A 22,647-nucleotide genomic window follows, 5' to 3' on the forward strand; every position below is an offset into this window, starting at 1 on the left:
CATGTTGTAGTACGTGGCAAAATTTCCTTCCTTTTTTTTCTCCCTCTCATTACTGGGAATTAAACCCACAATTTAATCCAGAGGTTCTCTTCCATTCAGCTACATCATCTCCAGAACTTTTTTGAGACAGGGTCTTACTAACTTCTCCAGGCTGGCCTCAAATTTACAATCCTCTTGTCTCAGACTCCAGAGTAGAAAAGTTCCTTCATTTTAAAAGCTGAATAATATTCCAGTGTCTGTGTGTGGGGTGTGTGTGTGTGTGTGTGTGTGTGTGTGTGTGTGTGTGTGTACTACACCATTCATCTATTGATGAACAAGAGTTCTTTCTACTCTTTGACTAGAAAGTTGCTATAGATGGTATGTGTTCCCCTCAAATTCATATGTTAAAAGCATAACCCCCATGTGATAATATTATGAAGTAGGACCTTAGGAAGGTGATTTGATCATGAGGACTTGGCCAGTGGATGAGTGCCCTTATAAAGTCATATAGAGTTCCCTTCCTCCTTCTGCCATGTGAGTTCACAGTAAAATGAAAACATTCTGTAAACCAGAAAGCCAGTCCTCACTAGATATGGACTCTTCTGGCATCTAACACTCTTTGATTTTGGACTTCAGAGCTTCCAGAACAGTGAGAAATAAATTCTTACTGCTCATAAGCCAATATAAGTTTATGTAATTTGTTTATAGATACCTGAAGTAAAACAGATGTCTTAGACGTTGAGACTTCTGACACCTGGACTAATGCTCTTTCCAATATTATCACAAAAGGAACTGAATGTCTTATATAACCTAAAATCACCCTCAACCTCAAAAGATTTTCTGAGAAACAAGAATCACATGTAAGATAATTAGCCAGCTGAAATATAGTATTAATGCGAGATTTTGTGAATTGATGAATCAAACCACTACACTTCATTGACCCATGTTTTAATTTCTTAGATAATAATCTTACTTTCTCCTTTTCTCTTCTTAAAAATAAATAAATAAACACACACACACACACACACACACACACACTCAATTTACAGAAAGATACAAGGTCATTATTTAGAAGTAATTCTAGAGGTGAAATTCCATGTTGAAACATGGTACACAACTGCTCTCAGATAAACATGACCAAAGAGCATATTCCCTTGACCTGTGCTAAGCTTCTGCTAGCACGGGTATCACTTCAAAAACTCAGAGGTGGCTCTGACTCATCAGAACATGGAGACAAAAGCCTTCCTTACCTAGCTCTCCTTTCAACACCTGGGCACACAGGTCTTTGCTGGTACTCTGTGCAGAGGGCATCTCTTTCTGAGGACTACACAAAGAAAGTCAGAGGAAGAGAATAGAGCTGAGCCATGAACATTTTCTTGGATATTCTCCTGCTTCTGATCACTATCATCTACTCCTACTTGGAGTCATTGGTGAAGTTTTTCCTTCCCCAGAAGAGAAAATCTGTGGCTGGGGAGATTGTTCTCATTACTGGAGCTGGGCATGGAATAGGCAGGCTGACTGCCTATGAATTTGCAAAGCGGAAAAGCAGACTCATTCTGTGGGATATTAATAAGGTAATGGATGTAACTGAACAATTTTTCAAACTCACAAAGTAAGACATATTTTATTACTTGATTTAGCATCTGCTTATCTTAGTATTTCTCTTTTGAAAGCTGGATACATATTCTGTAGCCTTTTATACAGTTGCATCAGGTTGATTTTATGAAGGGAACATAATTAAGACCTGAGCAGTGATTTTTATGCCATAAGGTGTAGGTTATGCTTAGTATAACAGAGCCAAGACTATTCCAAGCTGCTTAAAGTAGCCAAGTCACAAGTTCTCTCAGCCCCAATCTTCCTATCTTTGAAATGGGGATAATACCTTAGGGGTAGTCAAGAAGCACACCAATTTATAGCTAAGGGCCAAATCTAGCCGTGTCAGACTGTTGGGCTAAGAATAATACTTACACTTCCAAAGGGTTATCAAAACAAAACCCAAAGAAACAAAGAAGAACATGCTATTAAAACACTTAGTACCTCCCATCTCTCACACACACACACACCTAAAATATTTACTCTTTGGCCTATTACATAAAAATGTTGCCAACTCTTAGATAAGAGGATTAAATATGTATTTTAATAGCTTAGAATAATGCCTGGCACATGGTTAACATTAGTTGTGTTAAATAAAATCTATGTGCAGAGAGTCAGGCTTTCTCTTAGACATATTTCTCTTGTACTCTTGTTTATAAATGCTATCTTAACTACCCCCAAAACCTGAAATAACTGATATTTTATATGATTTATCTAAACTTATAAATACTTGCAAGACTATGAATATATGCACCAAAAATATTTTTTTTAATTTAGTGATCTCTTTTTATTTTCCTTTAAAAAAAATCTTTAGGTCTTTTTTGTTTGTTTATATTTAAATAATTTGTTTTTAAAAAGAAGCTTAACAGCAAAATTGAGAGAAAGGCACAAATATTTCCTGTGATCTGACCACCTCCACACATGCAAAACCTCCTCCATCAACATCCCCCACCAGGGTGGTACATTTGTTACAACTGATGAAGTTACATTAACACACAGTTATAAGCTATAGGCCATAGTTAACAAAATGTTTTGAAAATCAGATTTTCCACCAATCACATTGAGATTTAAATTGCCATTAAATTATTACTCTCCTTTTCTTTGCCATCATGTCTAGTTGACACCTGTTTTCCTAAAAAGACTTCAAAAATATCTCCTGAACTTAAGGACCTAATTCTCTGTTCTTTCTGGATAGTGAAGAATATCTTTGAAGAAAAAATTGATACTTTCTTACTTAACAGATGTGAGCATTTACATAATAGCTGAATTGATATTTATATAATAGATGAATTGAAAATGATTTGGTATGTATTTGATCCTTGAAGAAATTTCCAAAAACTTTTTTAGATTATAACAAGAATTTTAAAATGGGGAAAACTATTGCCTGCTTTTCTCAGGTATTCATAAATCCTTGAAAAGGCTTGATGAAATTTAACCTTTGGATCTCTTTCCAGATATCCCTTTTTGGAGAAAGGACTATATTCATTACATTTTTTTTTAATTTTAACATTTCCAGTGACAAGGCAAAAGTAAAATTCGAAAGAAGTCATATTAAAAATGACTTAAGGTTCTGCCTGAATGATGGGGTAACCCAACCTTGTGAATTCTCTGCCAATTCTTGAATTTTATGGTTAAACATTTGAAAGATTAAAATGATTCACTCTAAGGTTACCAGTGTAAATCAGATTTCCTTTGGTCAAAGACCATCTGGATTTTTGTCATAGCTGGCTCCTTTTGCCTTCCAAGATGAGAGGCAAGTTTGGCCCTTGTTCCATCTAAACTGCTGCTTTAGGAACAGTGACAAGCGGAACTCACAATGCACACTGATACTGAAGTCGAAGCATGCGTTTCACTTATAAAAAGACAAGGCACCATATCTTGCGGTACTCCAGCTGGATAATATGACCAAAGAAATTTTTATTCGTCAAAGTACCTTATGTAAGCTTTGGTTACTAATGCTGTCTATGGTCTTGAATCTAGAGACAGAATGGAGACCTACATAATCCTCTAAGCACTCTGGCAATGAGCAAGCTACTTGCGGGAGCTGAGTAGTCAGTGACTCTCCTGACCAGCTCTCCTTTTACTCTTCTGCAACCTCTCAAAAGGCTAATTGAAGGAACACTGGTTTTGCTATAGTAGTCCTGGTCTCTGTTAAAGACTGTTCTTTGGAATTTCAGTCTGCTGCTTTGGGGTTTACCCACAAATAGTGAAATACAGAGAATGCAGGGGAGGCAATGTTGGTGAAGGAAAATCAGCGCCCCCATTCCCTCAGGGATGACCACAAATAATGGCAATACCACTATTATCCCAGTATGCACAGGAAAGGACTTTTGACATGTCCTCACCTCTTCACCACAGAGAATAGTTTACAAAGGGTGAGGGGAAAAGTATAATTTTAAAAAACATATAATCTTCTCTTTAAAAGTCAACAGATGTCAAAACTTGAAAAGAATTCTAATTTTCCAGAAATGCAAGTCAAGAAACATTAGGACAATTTTATCTTAGGAAAGAAGTCTATGAATTTGATCCAAAAATAAATTCCCCTGTTTTCATATCCTAGAGTTATGTACAAGGTTACCTAAATTTGAGAGTCCTTCCCATGGCCCTGACCACCGGAAAAATATACTGTCATTGTCTCATAGGATAGTGACATGATCTCCAATGAAAATCTTTCTCAAATAAGGATCCTTCTTTTACCTTTTGCTACCAGAGGAATAAATCAGAATCCTCGAGAAAAACATGTGGAAGCATACAGTTTAGGATTATCGCTACTTTAGAACTGCTATTCCACACCTTACTGCCTACATTACATGCTTGGTGCTCATCATATGTGTGTTAAATGAACTGCTTTTTCTTCTTTCTTACTAATCATCTGCCTGCATGACACCACAAAGAGCCCCATCATGACTATTCTTCAAACTACAAAAGTAGCTCTCTTTAGAGAAACTACCTACTTAAGGACCTCCAGGTCAAGATGAAAAGCTAGAAAAACAAAAACATGAAAAGTGGTTTTGGGGGGATTTTTTGTTCATTTGTTTTGGGGGTTTTTGTTCGTTTGGTTTTGCTTTTTGGTTTTGCTTCAGTACTAATCTGAGCATTGCCTGGCAGAAAAGTTAGGTAGAATCTTATTGCAAATTAAGCAAACAATCAAGAAGTTTCTTAAAAATAAGGAAGTTGGATGTGAATTTTAATATTTTTTTAATTTTTTCTTGTCCAGTGCTTTTTCTTCCACTCTTTCCTGAAAAATTTTTCCCCTATTACAGCATGGCGTTGAGGAGACTGCAACAGAATGTCGAAAATTAGGGGTTACTGTGTATGTATTTGTGGTAGACTGCAGTAACCGAGAAGAGATTTACAACTCCGTGAATCAGGTGAGACTTCAGGTCACACATTTCTAGTAATGATTTTGTATCAATTGCCCCTGACATGCAAAATAAAAAGGTACTTTATGTCTGATTTAAATTAGACTGTACTGCCAAATGAAGTAATGTAACCAAAGAAGGATACGTACACTTTTTTGTTGTATAGAAGTCACTCAACTCTGCTCGTTATGATGGTCTCATATTATTAATAGATTTCCTTCTGATCAGAAGTGTAAGCAGTGGCCCAGAGTAACTGACAAAAGATTTATCAGTAGGAAAAATGGATTACTTGCTAGTTTTCAGTTCTTGTATTTTTGCAGTAAGTTTTCTTCCTTTAATATTTCCTTTGTGAGATTTTTAAGTTTTAGTGCTCATCTACTCTTGTAAGGAAAATGTAGTAATAGTTATAATAATTCTAAGACCAAAGACATAGCTCAGTGGTAGATCATTTGCCTAGCATGTGTGAGGCCCTAGGTTCAAACCCCAACTCCTAAAAAAAAAAAAAAAAAAGTTATAATAAATTTTAATATCAAGTGCTCACAATGAACCTAACACTTGAATAAATTATTGCATTCTTTAAGTTAGTTTAGTTCAATGATTCTATTAATCTCATTTTGTAGATGAGCTAATTTAGGCTCAAGGAGGTTAATTAAGCCAGGCAAAGATCATGTAGCTAGTAGGTGGTGGAATTGTGATAACTCAATCAGCTTTAAAAATACTTAATCAGAACTTACATATTAATTTATCAACACAAATATTAAATTCACCTTATTGATAAGCTTTCAAAATCCATTTTGTACTGGTACTGAAACTTAGATGTTTAAAAGAATTTTAGCCCACATTTATGACAGTTTTGCCTTTGCATCTATTATTTGAACTAGAAACTTTTTCAAGCCTGAACTCTGAGACCTCACTCAGTAGAATAAAAAATAACCCCAAAACTTTGAGTTTGTATAATAGACCCAATTGATGTGTCCTTTCAATTGTAAAAGATAAAGAAAGAAGTGGGTGATGTAACCATTGTGGTGAATAATGCTGGAGTAGTATATCCCGCGGATTTTCTTAGTACCAAGGATGAAGAAATTACCAAAACATTTGAAGTCAACATCCTGGGACATTTTTGGGTGAGTATAATCAGAAACATTTCTGGTCTGTGCACATCTGTACACCTTCACTGAAGATACATGGAGTTCATAATTGAGTTCACACACTTGGGGGTGGGAAACAGGCCAGATCATTTTCTTAAATCAGGAATTATCAAGTTTGTTTGGGAAGAGGCACAGAGTATCTGTCAGAAGGTTAAAGTTCAAGGGGGCACAACACACCAGAATATGAGCCACTTGGTCTGTCTTATCCACCAGTATTAAATACATAGTTGGCATGCACCAGGTCGTCAACAAATATTTGTGAAGGTTTGTTAAGGGTCATCAGTGTGCATCTTTTCAGTGCTTTAGAGGAAAGATACACAGTGTACATTCATTTGTGACCTCCTTTCATGAAATTTTAGAACTGTAAAGACATCAGAAGTAAGTACTTAGATGTATGCAGGGGTTGGTACACTTCTGGGTAGGATTCTGAGATAAGTTCTAGACCCATGGAATGCTAAAACTTAGAAATACAGCTTGCTGGGGAGGTGGTACATGCCTGTAATCCCTGCTACTCAGGAGGCTTACACAAGAGGATCACAAGTTCAAGGCCATCCTGTACTACCTAGTGAGATCCTGTTTCAAAATAAAGTGCTTCCAAAGGGGGTGGATATGAAGCTCAGTGGTGAAGCACTTGCCTAGAATGTGTCAAGGCCCTGGGTTCAATTTCCAGTATAAAAAAGAAAAGAAAAGAAAAGAAAAGAAAAGAAAGAAAGGAAGAAAGAAAGAGGGAAAGAAAAGGAAGGAAGGAAGGAAGGAAGGAAGGAAGGAAGGAAGGAAGGAAGGAAGGAAAGAGATTTCTTATAATTGGTTAGTTTTATGGGAAACTGAAATATGAGTTTCAACACATCTTTGTAAAAAGCATTTATATGAATTAATTTTCCAGGCCTACTAGTAATGTAGAACCTACGGTAAATCTGGATTCTAGAAGAGAGCAAAAGATGTGTCCCTTTACCTTTTCCAGCTCTTCATACATGCTAATATGAATTAATTATCATGCCCACAAAACTGCTTCTCTGGGTACATTAGCTACCTATAGCTGCAAAACAACTTACATCAAAACTTAGAAGTTTAAGCAACAATAAGCAATCATATCCCCTTATACTTTCTGTGGGTCCAGAATTTGTAGGTGGCTTGGTTTGGTAGTTTTTGCCTGATAAATTTTCATAAGTCTATGGGGTAGGATTATAAAATATTATTGAAATTTTTCACAAAACAGTAAAGTTTGGCAGTGGCAGAGGGAGATTTTTTGTTTCCTGTTACATGGACATATACTATACATATATAGTATATAATAGTATGTTACACATGTATATTATATCTGTATATTATAGTATCGTATGATACCATATAATTTCTATAATATTATGAATAGGGAGATAGTGAATCTACTCATCCTACATAATGATTTGGGTCACTGTAAGACTCTTGGTTTATTCTTCTCAACTGTTTGACAGGTACACAGATTTCAACTCATGTCATTAGAATGATAAATCCCCAAATAAAAACAAAATTACAAAATACCAGATTATCATAGGGATTTCTTTCAGTTCTGAAAACTGAATTTCTCCCTTAATAATATTGTGAGGGCTAGAGGTACAGTTCAGTGGTACAGTGCTTGCCTAGCAGGCATGAGGCCTTGAGTTCTCTCCCCAGCACTGTAAAAAATAACGGTAATATTGTTTATATGAAATATTCCAAAAGGAGCTAGTTGTGTGTGTGTGTGTGTGTGTGTGTGGTGTTCTGAAGGGAAGGGGGAATATTGAGATGTGTTCCTAGCTGGTAACAGACAAGGCATAGCACTCAATGCCAGATCAAACCAATACATGTTTATCTTTTTGATTTCTCTCGTTTTGTAGAAATTGTCATAAAATTTTGCAAGTATGTGATTTCATGTAAAGTTCTCTCAAATGCCATCCTCTTTTTGTGGTCTGGGCATCCAATCCAGGGCCTCATACCAGCCGGGTATGTGCTATACCACTGAGCCATATCGCTAGCCTGCCATTCTGTCTTAACAAAAAATAGGATAACCTGATTTAGAAACTTAATGCCTTTGTCATTGTTTCTCTTCTTTCTGCATTGGCATTAAGATCATAAAAGCACTTCTTCCTTCAATGATAAAGAGAAATTACGGCCATATCGTGACAGTGGCTTCAGTGTGCGGCCATGGAGTAATTCCCTATCTTATTCCATATTGGTAAGTATCACTTGCCAGCAGTACTACATATTTCTGTACTTTTGAGTGATTATTAGTCTACAAATTTCAATGCTCACAGCAAAGAAATTTGGAGTTGCAGAATTTAAAGAGCAAGGTAGAATAATTTTTTTAAATGACTTCTCCTAAAACAATGAAACTCATTGTAATTTTATTTTAAATATTTTTAGATTTTTGAAAACTCCTCTGTAGAGTGATGTAAGAAAGTAGAAATACCAAGAATGTTTCCATAATATCCTGGAATCAGAGATGTTGACAGAAGAAATCAGAAACACATACTATAAGAAACAAAACATACAGAAGTTAAAACGAACATAAATCTATAGCATGGCCAGTCTGTCCAAGATAAGCCAATCAGAGTGGACTCTGGATCAAAACATTTTCCAGTGGTGTTTGCATAATGAAAGTTCGTTTGTGCATGTGTGTATGTGCATATGGTAGGGGGGCCTCTACCTGAGTAAAAGGATGCAGACACCACACCCCCAGACCCTATTAAGAACATAAAGGAAGGAGGTGGGAGGCCTTAAGCATATACTGTTTACAAAATATCCTTTCCTTGTAAACTCTGCTAATGGTATCTCCCTTCCTTACTACGCTTTATATTAACCTCAGAAAAAAACCTCTACCAATACATGAGTATCAATGGGTAGGTGTGTGGGTTGGTAGTTAGTTGATCTTTTATTTACTTATACATACACATTCAAGGTTAAATTGAGTTAGGAATCAAATTATTTCTGACACTCAGTGCAGTTACAGATATAGCTAAATTTCAGTGTAAGGTAGATTGCTATTACACACACTTATGGCTATTCCAAACTGCCTCTATCATCTTAAAATGCAAATAAAAATTTCACAGATTAAACATTTCTGTTGTTTTAATATTTGTAAGTGTAGAAATTCAATGCAATAACAGTTTTCCTTTTCTTCTCCCTGGAGAAAAGAACCAGTCTCTAACATTATTGTTATGTGTCAATGGGTCAAAAACATTTATATAATTAACAAATAAATCCATATAAATAAAGTGATTACACATATGGTATTTGAATATTCAAGGTAGTCCTATATTTTAGAATCTTCATTTTAAAAATCAGAAAAGAAAAGAAAAAAGAAGATAAAGACATGTGCTGATGGCACACAGAAAACGCATCTAACCACACTAACTGAAGTCCTTGAACGTCAAATGCTCTTAATGCAACTTAGAGGACAAAGTGGCACCAGTGTCAAGAAGGAAACTACCAGCTTGGTCACCAAAAGAGGAAGAACATATGGAATTCCACAGAAGTTTGTCAAAACAGATATTAGTTTTGTAGTATTTCTAAATATGTTTTTCATAATTCATATTTTTCTAAATAAAAACAGTAATAAAAACTGATTAGAAAATATTTTGGAGATTGAGTAGAAAAACTTTATATGTAGGGTGGAAAAGTGAGCATCAGTCAATAAAGTTATGATTGTTCTTTCGCTATGGTCGCTAATTAAGAATTCGGGTAGAGGGACTGGGAATATATAGTTCAGGGATAGAGCACACACTTAGAATGAGCAGGAGGCCCTGGGTTTAATTCCCAGCAACAAAAAAAGAAAAAAAGTAATTTGGTATACTCAGAATTCTGTTTGATCATATATGAAAATATAAAAGAAAATGAATGGTCATTCATTCTCTCAGAAAAATCACAAGTAGATGATTTTGGGGATTTGACTTCTTGCTCAAACCAAATGATTCTGCCTTCTTACAGAAAGCTAACTGTCTTGCTCTCTTTTAACTGATGATGGTTGATAATTCTCTTATAGTTCCAGCAAATTTGCTGCTGTTGGCTTTCACAGAGCTCTGACATCAGAACTTGAAACCTTGGGGAAAACTGGTATCAAAACTTCATGTCTCTGCCCAGTTTTTGTGAATACTGGGTTCACCAAAAACCCAAGCACAAGGTAAAGTCAAAACCAAGTTAGGATAGGAATGTGGCATGAGAAATTGATATGAAAACTATATCAGAAACTTTTTAAGTTGGCTAAGAGGGAGGATTTTTTTCTTATTAATATTATTTTATTACCTTTAAGTTTTGTTTTGAAATTAAGTAAATAAAGGGGGGGGTAAAACAAATTAGGGACTAGCAGGAGTGATCAGATTCCAGTTAATTAGGCAACTGGTGTTTATTTATGTCCAGCAAAAAGATCAACACACACTTGGGTGCCAAGAGTGAGCAGGAATTGGGAAGAGTGGGCTAGAGAGGCACATTTAGAGAATGGAGAAAGACTTCTATCCTGGAAACCACACCTCCACATTGAATTATACCCAGTATCCCCCTTTCCCAATAGTGATTCATCTTCCTCAAATACAGTATGGGAAGGTAAGGATATGTGCCAATTTTATATTATCCACAACAGCAGCCACAGTGCTAACATAACATACTCTGCCTTATTCCCTGGTTCCTCTATTCCTTACCATCTAATGCCTCTCTACCACTTTGATATTTATACTGTGTGAGCTAAGAAATACACCTACTAGATATGAAAAGTATAAGACTGTATTTACAAAACATCAATATGAGATGTGGGGGAAGGAGGGAAGTGACATTTATGTGGTGAAACCTGGAATATTTTAAAACCGAGTTCTAGTTTTGGTGAAAGGATCTCTTAATTTGTTTATCTTTATTAATTAAAAACATTAACACTAGGTTCCTGAGGTTTAGCTCAGTGGTAAAGCACTTACTTAGCACATGTGAGGCCCTAGATTTAATCTCCAGCACTCAAATAAACAAATCTTTTTAAAAATGAAAAAAAAAAAGACTTTTTCTTTTTAATCACAGATTATGGCCTGTATTAGACACGGATGAAGTTGCAAGAAGTCTGATAGATGGAATACTCACCAATAAAAAAATGATATTTGTTCCATCATACATTGGTATTTCTCTAATACTGGAGAAGTAAGTACAGCACAGAACAGTTAAAATACAAATGGAACTATTTGTACTCTTTGTACATAGAACTATACTATTGATGGTCTTTCAGTTGTAAAAGTTTTTATGGAGACCCTCCACTCCTGGGGAGAACACTCAAGTTTCCTGTTTTTGTCTCACTCATTTTAAAAAATAGGAAATGATACCTTTTCTCTACCATCTCTGCCCAATCTTTGCTGAAGACTATTCAAATAGAAGGAAGGTCAGTTTTTAAAGCACATAATACAGTGAAGTAGTTTATAAAAGTTCTGTTTTAAAAATCTGCTGGGATGTTGTTGAAGATTGCATTGATCTCCAACTATAGAACAATTGGAGGAGAAGTAACAAAATAGCAATATCGATTCATCCAGTCCAAGAACACAATATATCTTTCCTGTTTTGTTTTATCGTCTTCAAAATCCTTAGGCAGTATTTTGTAGTTTCTGGTGTTCAAGTCTTGCACATCTTTCATCAGATTTATCCCAAGTATTTCATGGCTTTAATGCTTGAAAATGGCATGCATCATTTTTTTCTCTTCTTCATTGTTTGTTGCTAGCATATATTTGATTTTTGCATTTCGTTCTTATATTCTGTAACCTTGCTAAGCTTACTTGCTAAACTCACTGTTTTTTGTAGATTCCATCAGACTTTTTACACAATCATTTAAAAAGAAATTTTTATTTCTTCCTTTACATAATTTTCTTTCTTTTTCTTGCCTTAATTCAGTGTTCAGTGTTGAATAGAACTACAGAGAGCATCATCCAAGTGTTCTTCCTGATTTTTAGAGGAAAATGTTCAGTCTTTCACTATTATGTGTGATGTTAGCTATAAATTATTTTTCATCACAGATGTTCTTATATTAAGGTTGATGGATTTTCCTTCATTTACCACTTTGACAAAATTTTGTCAGATGATTTTTCTGAATATATAAAGAAGTTCTTATGATCTTTCCATTTAGGTTTAATATCATGAATTACATTGATTCATTCTAAAAGATAAGCCAATCCTATATTGTACTGTTTCATTTTGTATCAGGGTAATTACAACCTTCAGAGTGAACTGGTGAGTTTTTCCTCTTCTATTTTCCAGAATAGCTTGTGTGGTATTGGTATTATTTCCTCCTTAAACATTTGATAGAATTCACCAGCAAAGGTACTGGGCCTATAATTTTCTCAGTGGGAAAGTTTGTAATTACAATTTTAATTTCTTTAATAACCATAGGATATTCAAGCTACTTATTTATTCTTGGTAATGTGCCATTCAGGGAATTTCTTCCATTTCATCTAAGTTGTCAGAAATACTGGCATAAATTTGTACATCGCATTCCCTTATTGTCCTGTAAATCTTTAGAATTTCTTATTCTTGATATTGATTATTTCTGTTTCCTCTCTTTTCTCATTCATATAGTTAGAGGTCAATTTTATTGATCTATTCAAAACACTAGTGTTTAGTTTAATTGATTTTCCCCATTTTAATATTCTAGTTAATTTCTCCTCTGATACATATAATTTGCTTCTGCTTACTTTGCATTTAATTTGCTCTTTTTCTAATTTCTTAATGTGGAGGAGTTCATTGAATTGATACTTTCTCCTTTTTATTTTATTGTGCTAAGAACAACATGAAATCTACATCTTAACAGATTTTTAAATGTACATTACACTCATATTGATTGTAGACACAGTGTTGCACTTCAGATTTCTAGAGCTTATTCTTCTTTTCCCTCCCAGTACTGGGGATTGAACCCAGGGGTGTTTTACCACTGAGCTACATCCCAGTCTTTTTCTTTTTGTTTCTTTCATCCTTCCTTCCTTTCTTTCTTTGTTTTTGAGATTTGAGACAGTCTCACTACATTGCTAAGGATCTCCCTTAATTACTGAATCTGACCTCAAATTTGTGATCCTCCTGCCTCAGCCTCCCCAGTTGCTGGAATTATAGGTGTGCACCACCATACCCTGCTTTTCTGTTCAAATATCTTGTTTGACTAAAATTCTATCATTAATTCCCCAGTTCCCTTTCCATCAGTACCTAGAAACCACCATTGCACTGTTCAGTTCTCTGAATTTGACAATTTTAGATACCTCATATAGTGGAACTATGCAGTATTCATATTTTTGTGAGTGGTTCATGTCCTTGCACAATGTCCTCAAGGTTTATCCATGTTGTTGCATGTTGCACAATTTCCTTCTTTTATGAAGCTGAATAGTATTCCATTGTGTGTGTGTGTATATATATATAGAAATTTTTTTTCAAAAAGTCATTTATTGCTATTAATTTCCCCAAATGTAGCCCTTTTGTTCTGTCTGTCCCACAGATTTTGACATTTTGTGTTTTCATTTACATTCTGTTCAAAATATTTCTAATTCTCCTTTTGTATTATGGACTCTTTGAAATCTATTTTTTAGTTTCTAAATATTTGGGGAAATTTTCTAGAGATTTTTCTGCCATTCATTTCTAATTTAATCCCATTGTATTAACTGAATATTAAAAATTTATTGAGATATGTTTCATATCTCTGATATATTTCATTCCAGAGACAAATATATAGTATAGATGAGTATTCATGGTATATCTTGGAAAGTGTTCCAGGTGCACCTGAAAAGAATGAGTCCTCTGCTCTTGTTGAGTGTTCTATAAATGTCAATTAGGAGTCAAATTGGTTGATAAAGCTATTCAGAGTTTCCATAGCATTACCAATTTTTTTGTCTACTTGCTCCATCAGTAATTGAGAGAACCCACACCCACTGGGGAGGGACTAGAACACCACCAGCTGCCACCTCCCCTTGGGCCAAAAGCAAGTGCCAACGTCAGAATGGCTTTTGTTTCCTACTTCTTTACAGTTGGTTCCTGGAGACCTGGGAAGGGGCCAGATGAGGCCCCTCAGAAAATGTGATCTCCAGGGATGAGCCTGTACATAAATATCATTAGGTTTCTCTGCCCTGGAAGGTCATTTTATTGATAAGTAACCCGTGACTTTCCAATGTAAATAAAGAACAAACTAAGTAGTGTCTTCCAAATAAATAAATAGCACAAATAAATAATAATTGAGAGAAGATCCTTAAAAATCTCCAACTCTAATTATGAATTTGTCTATTTCAGCAACAGGACCATCTTATTAATCTTCTTTACACTTATTTCCTGTTCAGAGAGACATGTTTTGTGAGCAGATGCAATTACTAGTATGAAGGTTTCTTTTCAAGGGTAGTTGAAAGGGGCTGGGGATATAGTTCAGTTGGTAGAGTGCTTGCCTTGGAAGCACATAGGCCCTGGGTTCAATCCCCAGTACCGAAAAAGATTTAAAAAAATAAAAAAGTAATTGAAAGGCCTGCACCAGCTCCTTTCTTTTCAGCTTGGTCCTCCCAGCCTCACTTTGATCCTTCCATCATCTAGCCTCCCATCCCAAGGTAGGGAATTGAATCTTTAATTAGAGAATAATACCAAAATGACTTTCAATATGACTTTATTTGTAGAACATATTATTTCTGTCCCTTTCCACTCAGACATACCCTCTTCTTTCATTGGTCTATTAAAATTTCATCCATGCTTGAACATACAATTGTGTTTTTGAAGTTTTTTTTCTGATATTCCAGCCCTTATTAACCCTCCTTATTTTTCCAGCCCTTAATTGCATGTGGTTGATATTTTTCAGTGATTGTGTTTCAAGTTTGCCTTATTAGACTCTCAACTAAGGAATAAATTCCTTAAAGGCAGTAGCTATTTTTTAGGTTCTTTAGTTTGCCTTTTTACAGAGTATGTAATAGATACTCAGTTGTCCTTAAGGAAGAGGTGGAGGAATGGATGGAATGAGTTCTTGTGCTGTATGCTGTTGACATCAAGATTAAGCAACAATTTCAGTAATGAGCTCAGACCTTCAGTTTTAGATCGTTAATGAAATAAGATCTCATACAATTTTTCTTAAGTAAGATGAGAGATGAGAAGAGTGTTGTGTTCAGTGTTTTATCTTTGCATGCAATATGGACTACTAATGGTAAGAGACACGCAAAAGAGGGGGACACTAAGGAAGAGAGGAAAATTAAATGCGAGCTAGATAAAACTCAATATTCGGGCCATTTTAACTGACAACAAACAAGTGACTTCAGAGTCAGAGATTTTAAACTGACTTTATTCTTTTTTCTTTTTATTTTTAATGTAGGTTTCTTCCTGAACGTGCCTTGGCAGCTTTAAGTCGTATACAGAATATACAATTTGAAGCAGTGGTTGATCACAAAACCAAAATGAAATGATGTATGAAAAAGATGTATGCACATTAATGAAGTGAATGTAAGTTTAGAGTCAATGCTTTAAAGCTTTCTTTCACATTTTTCAGTGCTGTTTATATTCAAAACATTGATTTGTCACTAGCAGCAAAACTAATTATCTTCCTATGTCTCAAAACCAGAGAATTGTGAGAAATAAATTTCTACTATTACAAATAACCCTGTCTGTGGTATTTTGTTACATACTAAGGACTAAGACAGTGTTTATTGAGTAATCAAGAAGATAGTAAATATGTTTTTACATAGATATTTGCGATTTTGTGTAAATATTCTATAAACTAAATTGCTATATATATAAATGATAGGATAAACCATTCAAATTACAGACAAATATTGCCAGGTTGCCTTCCAAAAAATATCTGTAATGATTTCTATTTTGGTGAGGATTTCAATATTGCTTTGAGTTGGCTGTTTGTGAACAATGAAAATTTTGTAGAGGTTCTTTGGCTATACGAATTAGAAAGGAACTTATTTTCCTAATGATCTGTCCTCGGTGTTCAGTTTTTCTCACAGCAAGGAGTAAATAACGAGCCATATTGTTTATCTAACTTGATGAGTCCAATATTTACACAGATTTGCAATTGTGAAATCTCAATGCCTTGTTCTTCACTTGATGGAAGTTCTTGAATATATTTGGTTTTTGTTATGCTTTATTGGGCAATTACTAAACACACCAGTCAATTAAAACATATTCAGTTATACACATATTAATAACATAATCCTTCCCAAATAAATCCCCCCCAAAAATAAAACTTTCTGTTTTTTAGTTCGTTTTTGTTTTTTATTTAGTTTCTGGTGCTGGTGGTTGAACCCAGGGCCTTGTGTATGCTAAGCTGGAGCTCTATCACTGAGCTATGCCCTTGGCCCAAAATTTTCTGTTTTAATTCCATTTTTGGTTTTAATCCTTTCTAGCTTGTAGAAATGCCTGAAAGCATAATAAAGAGCTATTTTTAACCCATTTTAAAAATATTGTAAATGCAGACTTGTTTCCTATAAGTTCCTGCTGAGTTTCTAAATGTTTTACTAGAATAATCTCCATCTCATAATTCTCCCTAAGAATCACCACTCCCACCAAAACCCCAGTCCCAGCACTGGAGGGTAGATCCATAGGCAAATACTTTTTTCAATGCTCTTGTCTATATAAATCACATAAATAAAGATGTATCATAAAATTCATAGTTCATGTGCAAGTGCTATTGTGATTTACTAAAGAAGATTTGGAATAATGGGCTATTGGTTTATTGTCCAGTCAATGCATATAAAAATTCTTCTTGATACCCAGGTAACATCTCTTCTTGTTCAGTCCAGGAGTTATTTCTTTGTTTCCTTTATTATCAAATGAACCATTCCTTGTCAACATCATACTTTCTCCAAAAAAGAAGAGGTAACAATGCTGTTATTACTCATTATGTTATGGCTCTTTGTAACATGTTTATACTGGAATAATATAAATCTTCTACCCTCTGAAATATCCTACTACAATTTATTTAGTATTGCTTTCATCATTACTTTGGACATTGCATCATCTGCTTACTGTGAATACTGCTTCCAATCTCCAAAGATGGTTATTGCATTTCTTTGATAATAACCACAAACTCAAGATTTATCCAGGGCATACAGGAAAACACAAATGATAAATTTGAATTCTAGATAGATAGATTCAATTTATTATTTAGAATGGTACAGCATAACAGAATAATACATCTTCCAACTGTGACTTGTCTTGAACTCTTTAAGCCTTAAACATTACATTTTCAGAACTGATATTTTTCATGTTGACTGCACCTTGCTTCCCATTCACCACCTCCAGCAGGAGGGGATTATTTTGTCCCAGGAGAACAAAATCAGCAGTCCCCTTTGCACAAGGAATTTCTCACCCTCCTCTGGGACAGCTTAATACATGTCATGAAGAACATAGCATCACTACATCAATCAGAATGATCTATTGGCATGAAGAAGCAATAATCTTGAAAGCTCTCACAAGAAATAGATGCAGCCTCCCAACCCCCCACCAAAGGTCTGCCATGACATAGAACTTATTGAGGAGTTGGGGTGACTATTCTGAGTGAGAGTGGCAAAGATATAAGGATATTTGATGCCATTCATGCAGCCCTTGGATGTTACATATCAGAGGTGAAACCATGCTCAGAACACAGATAATGAGTACTCAGAGACCTGAATTAGAACTATGTCTAATGTAATTGAACATCAGTCAAAATAAATATGCCAGCATCATTCTGAAAGCCCAATCTCACATGATCCTGCAAAAGAAATATCTTTCCAGGTCACCCTCCTGAAAGTGGAGTCAGGAAATAGGGCCCCAGAAAGACCCCATAGATACAAGTCCCAGAGCTCTCCAGAATATCTTGTCAACCATATATGTAGGAGGAGAGAGAGTACCCCAAAGGGGAGAAACAGAAGAGGCACCAAAAGAGGGCTTAAAAAATTCAAAGAAAGCACTCCAAAGAGCAAAGTTCTTTGAGCTGCAGGACTGGGACAAGGTTCCCACTTGCCAGGTCTGATACTGCCAAGCACCTCTAGATTTATGCATAGCTTAAAGGAATACCCAGGTGAATACATGACTGAAGAGACAATGTTCAGTTAGCCTCAGATCTACATCTTATATTATGTATGTGATAATGTTTCCAAACATAATGTTAACATCTAACATTACAATTCTCCATTTTCACAAGGAGGAAAGCCCAAAAGATTCATGCCAGGACTGCTCTCTGACTTTGTAGCCATCACAATAAAATGTGTTGGAAATACAAACCCTTGGGACTCACCCAGATTTTTAAATATCAGAATCTTCATTTTCAAAAGACCTCTAGGTAATGTGCACTAAAGTTCAAGAGGCATGCTTTTTGTGTGTGTGTATAACATTAGCTTTGAATTTAATGCAGCATTGTGTGACCAAGGGCTGTTCTGAATATGTGATAATTGCATCAAATCCAACATTTACCTTTGTGTTTACATCTTCACAAACTGTTGGAGACCGCTGCCCTGTAGGGCCCGCAGTGGTGGCTGGCCTCGCCCTAAGATGGCGCCGAGAAGCCCAACTGCAAAGAAAAACAACTTTAAGGAAGTGCTTTCTATTGGCTGACTGATCTCCTCCGCGTCAGTGCTTAGCTCGTGATCACTGCATGTCCTCATTGCCCACCAGTAAGTCTCCACAAGCCAAATGCCTGACCCGTTAAGGTGATTGGCTATTACATCCCATAAAGCTGCGTACTTTGCGGGGCGGAGGCAGGCAAGGCGGGTGGGCAGGCAGGCAGCAGATGCATGACGAGAGAAGAAGAAGGCAGACAGCAGCGGTGCGACGAGAGAGGAAGAAGAGAGAGGCAGCAGCAGCTGCTCGAGAGAAAAGAAGGAAAGAGAGAGCTGCACGGCGAGAAGAAGAAGAAGACGGCGGTGGAGGAGGAGGAAGAACCAGGCACTCGGCTCAGAAGCTCTCCCATAAAAATAAAGACCTTAAAACTTCATCTGAGAGCTGAGTCTTCATTGTACTCGCTGGACGAGACAACAAACTATGTGAAAAACCATAAGGAGGGAAGCCTAACCCTTCCATAAGTGTTCTCTCATACTTTTCTGGTTGTTGCTTCCTCTTATATCTAAAGGTTGTTAGATAAACTATGACTTCTTTTTTTTTTTCATATTCAGACTTTTTATTCTTTTGTGTATTATTTTATTATAAATACCATACTAGAAGTTTCTTTGTTAACTTTTAAAATTTTATTCTAATTAGTTGTACATGACAGTAGAATGCATTTATACATTTTGATAGATCATACATAGAGTGTAATTTCTCATTTTTCTGATTATACATATTGCAGAATCACATCAGTCATGCAGTCATACATGTACATGAGGTGGCCTTTGGATTTTTGGATTTGGCTTATTTCACTTAGCAGATATTCTCTAACTCTATCCATTTACCAGCAAATGCCAGAATTTCATTCTTCTTTAAAGCTGAGCAACATTCCACTGTGTATGTATGCCACATTTTCTTTATCTATTCATCTGTTGAAAGGCATCTTGATTGGTTCCATAGTTTAGCTATTGTGAATTGAGCTGATATAAACATTGATGTGGCTGTGTCATTGTAGTATGCTGATTTTAAGTCCTTTGGGTATAAACTGAGGAGTGGGATAACTAGGTCAAATGGGGGTCCATTCCAAGGTTTCTGAGGAATCTCCATACTGTTTTCCATAATGGTTGTACCAATTTGTATTCCCACCAGCAATGTATGAGTGTACCTTTTTCCCTACATCCTCTCCAACATTTATTGTTGCTTGTATCAATTTACTTCTTCACATATGCCAGGTGTTTTGCTGAAAACCCCTTCTTTATTTGATTGGATATATTATATATAATCAATTTTCTTACCAGCTTCATGAAGCAACTATAAGATTATAGGAAAGTTAAATGGCATGAACTTGATGGCAATCATTTATAGTAACAGTAATCACAGTCAAATTACAAGAAAATACTTTATGATTTGCCTAATATATAACCATTTCCCGTTCAAACTATCTTCACCAACCCATATGAAGTTAAATAATATTCATAAATTCACATCAAAACACTTATAAAAAGCAAAATTATTTAGCTATTAGACTCCAATAATGATCCATTATTTCTATAGATTTTGTGATTTTTCAATGTGAGGTCAACTTGGTAATATTTAAGACTTAAATATTCTCAAACAACTCAAAATCTGAATTGCTTGTTGCCATATCTAATTTCAATAACTAGGATTATTTTTTCTTTTGTTTCTCAAAATCTCTTATCTTTTAATGGCTCTGTACTCACTAGTCAATACTTTGTCCAATTATTTGAGTGTATTTGATCCTCAACCTCTCTTCTATTACACCCTTTCTCTTTTCATACTCCCCTTTCTTTTTTTAACTAACTTACAGTTTTTTTAAATTAGCATCTTGTAGGTGTACATGACTGTGAGATTCACTTTGGTGTATTCATATGTGTACATAGGAAAGTTACATCCGATTCATTCCACCGTCTTTCCCTATTTTATCCTTCCTCCCTTCCCTTCATTCCCATTCCAATTTGTCTACTCTATTGATCTTTCTTCTTTTTTTTAAACCTCCTCCCCACTTATTTCAGATTAGTTTCTACATATCAGAGAAAACATTTGACCTTGACTTCCGGAGACTGGCTTATTTCACTTAGTATGATAGTCTCCAGTCTAAACCTCCACCTATACCTCAAATCTGGTCGGGAAATATTCCTTATTTTTCAGTTACTGAAACTATTATTTACATAGACTATATAGACATTGATGTTGAATTCAGTTTGGAATGATTACTTAACTATTTGAAACAAAATTATAGTTTCAGTCCACCTTGTTATCTGATAATACTGTGAATTTGAGAGAGCACCTTTCTATCTTAGTGAATTCCACATAGACCATATCCAAGATAAACAGACTATACCACTTCATAGACTTTTTCAAACCAAAACAAGTCTTTTCTATCATGCACTAAAAAAAGGGCACATATTTAGTATGAATTTCATTGAGAAATTTTGGTAGGAAACATAGAATACTAACCTGTAGAAAAATCAGAGATGAAGATCTAAATCTCACTTTAAAGAATTTTTTAACATACCAGGGGAACAAATTCATTTAAGTAAGTGGAAGAAAAGTAAGATCAGCACTTTTGAAGGGTTACTAACAAAGTGCTTTATGGAAAGAGACCAGGAATAATTTTGAGGAAAAATTTGTCCTTTCTGAGGAGATATAATTTGAGGCACTAAAGAGGAGAAGGTGCAAGAACATCCCACAAGGGAGGAACACAGAGACAAAGCCCAGTGACAAAGCCCTTGCCTAGCATGCATACAAGGCCCTGACTTCAGTCCCCTCTGTGAGAGAGAGAGAGAGAGAGAGAGAGAGAGAGAGAGAGAGAGAAGAAGAACATACGGGGGAATGTTACGTTGGTACACAATATGTTCTTTAGAAATTGTATTTTAGAGTTGTTGCATGGTAAGTCATCCAGGGTAAACAGGGATCACATTACTGGGGAGATTTGGGGGAATAAAAGCTTAGAAAAGATATTTAGAGTCCAGTAGTGCAGAACCTTCACACATTAAGGAATTTGGACTTTATTCAGTCAAGCAATGAAAGCGAGGCCTACCACAAACCAATGAGATCAAAACTGGCATTGAAATGAAGGATGGAGTACCAAAGGAAAATAATAAGTTATTAAATAACCAGTTTGTAAGTAAAAATACCATCAATGTATATATGCTATTAGATTGAACAATATGTATATTATCAAAAGATAAAACCACCTAAAATTTCAAGCTGCTATATTGATTTAAAGTCAATTAATAGATTAATTTATAAACTATTTATTATTGACCATGGAAAAAATGAAACCAATATATTGACTGTAGTTAGTTTCTATTGATTACATTTTATCCTACTTTATTCCAGAAAGAATTCTCAAGATCGACAAGAGTATCTAAAATTATAAAGTACACAAGTCTTAAGGCAATGAAAAAACAAAGCTGAGTCATAACTTTTCAGATTCAGAACTAAATATAAGGGACACAAGATACAATATTAAAATAACAATAGCATCTAAGTAGAGATCTAGCAATTACACTTTTGAATTAATCCAATGATGGATTCATAAATGTACTTTTGGAAGATGGTAGAAACTATAAGAGATGGGACCTAATTGAGGGGAGTGGGTCCTTGGGGGTGAACCCTTGGGAACTGTATCTTGTTCCCTGTCCTTCTGTCAATATTTATCTCTTCTCTCTTTCTCCCCCCATTTCTTCTCTCTCCCTCTCCCCCCTGCCGGCTGCCATGAGGTAAGCTTCTTTCCTATGCCACCATACTCTTCTTCCGTGGTACTCTGTATCATCTGACACCCAAAGCAATGAAGCCAGATGACCATGGACTGAAACAAGAGAAACTCTGAGATGCGGGGGCACTTGGCAAATAAGACCCTTACCAGAGCATGACAAGGTTCCTCTGGAAGATGCTTGCAAGGTCTCATCAGAAAACTGGGTCCTGCCAGGAAGCCATCTGCATATTCTGGGGTTTTCTGTGCCTGCTGTTTTTACTGACATATTATTCATTGCAGAGTCTCTCTCATGGAATAAATGCATTGGGGGATA

The 22,647-nt window shown here is 35.5% G+C and overlaps 1 protein-coding gene across 1 annotated transcript; it reads left to right on the forward strand.

Moving 5' to 3' along the window:
• Positions 1 to 1,149: 1,149 nt before the first annotated feature.
• On the forward strand, positions 1,150 to 15,660 carry HSD17B13 (hydroxysteroid 17-beta dehydrogenase 13). Its single transcript, XM_079153988.1, has 7 exons — positions 1,150 to 1,553; positions 4,836 to 4,943; positions 5,927 to 6,058; positions 8,170 to 8,276; positions 10,083 to 10,220; positions 11,099 to 11,215; positions 15,378 to 15,660. The coding sequence occupies exons 1-7, from the start codon at positions 1,344 to 1,346 to the stop codon at positions 15,466 to 15,468; spliced, it is 903 nt and encodes a 300-aa protein (XP_079010114.1). The 5' UTR covers positions 1,150 to 1,343; the 3' UTR covers positions 15,469 to 15,660.
• Positions 15,661 to 22,647: the final 6,987 nt, after the last annotated feature.

The sequence above is a fragment of the Sciurus vulgaris genome, assembly GCF_902686455.1.
Source record: "Sciurus vulgaris genome assembly, chromosome: 9".
In the NCBI taxonomy this organism is placed as follows: domain Eukaryota; kingdom Metazoa; phylum Chordata; class Mammalia; order Rodentia; family Sciuridae; genus Sciurus; species Sciurus vulgaris.

Excerpts from the sequence above, each read along its gene's own strand:
- HSD17B13 (XM_079153988.1), top strand. The coding sequence starts at position 1,344 with ATGAACATTTTCTTGGATATTCTCCTGCTTCTGATCACTATCATCTAC. Across the intron at positions 1,554-4,835 it reads TTCTGTGGGATATTAATAAG|CATGGCGTTGAGGAGACTGC; the intron begins GTAATGGATGTA and ends CCCCTATTACAG. Across the intron at positions 11,216-15,377 it reads ATTTCTCTAATACTGGAGAA|GTTTCTTCCTGAACGTGCCT; the intron begins GTAAGTACAGCA and ends TTTTTAATGTAG.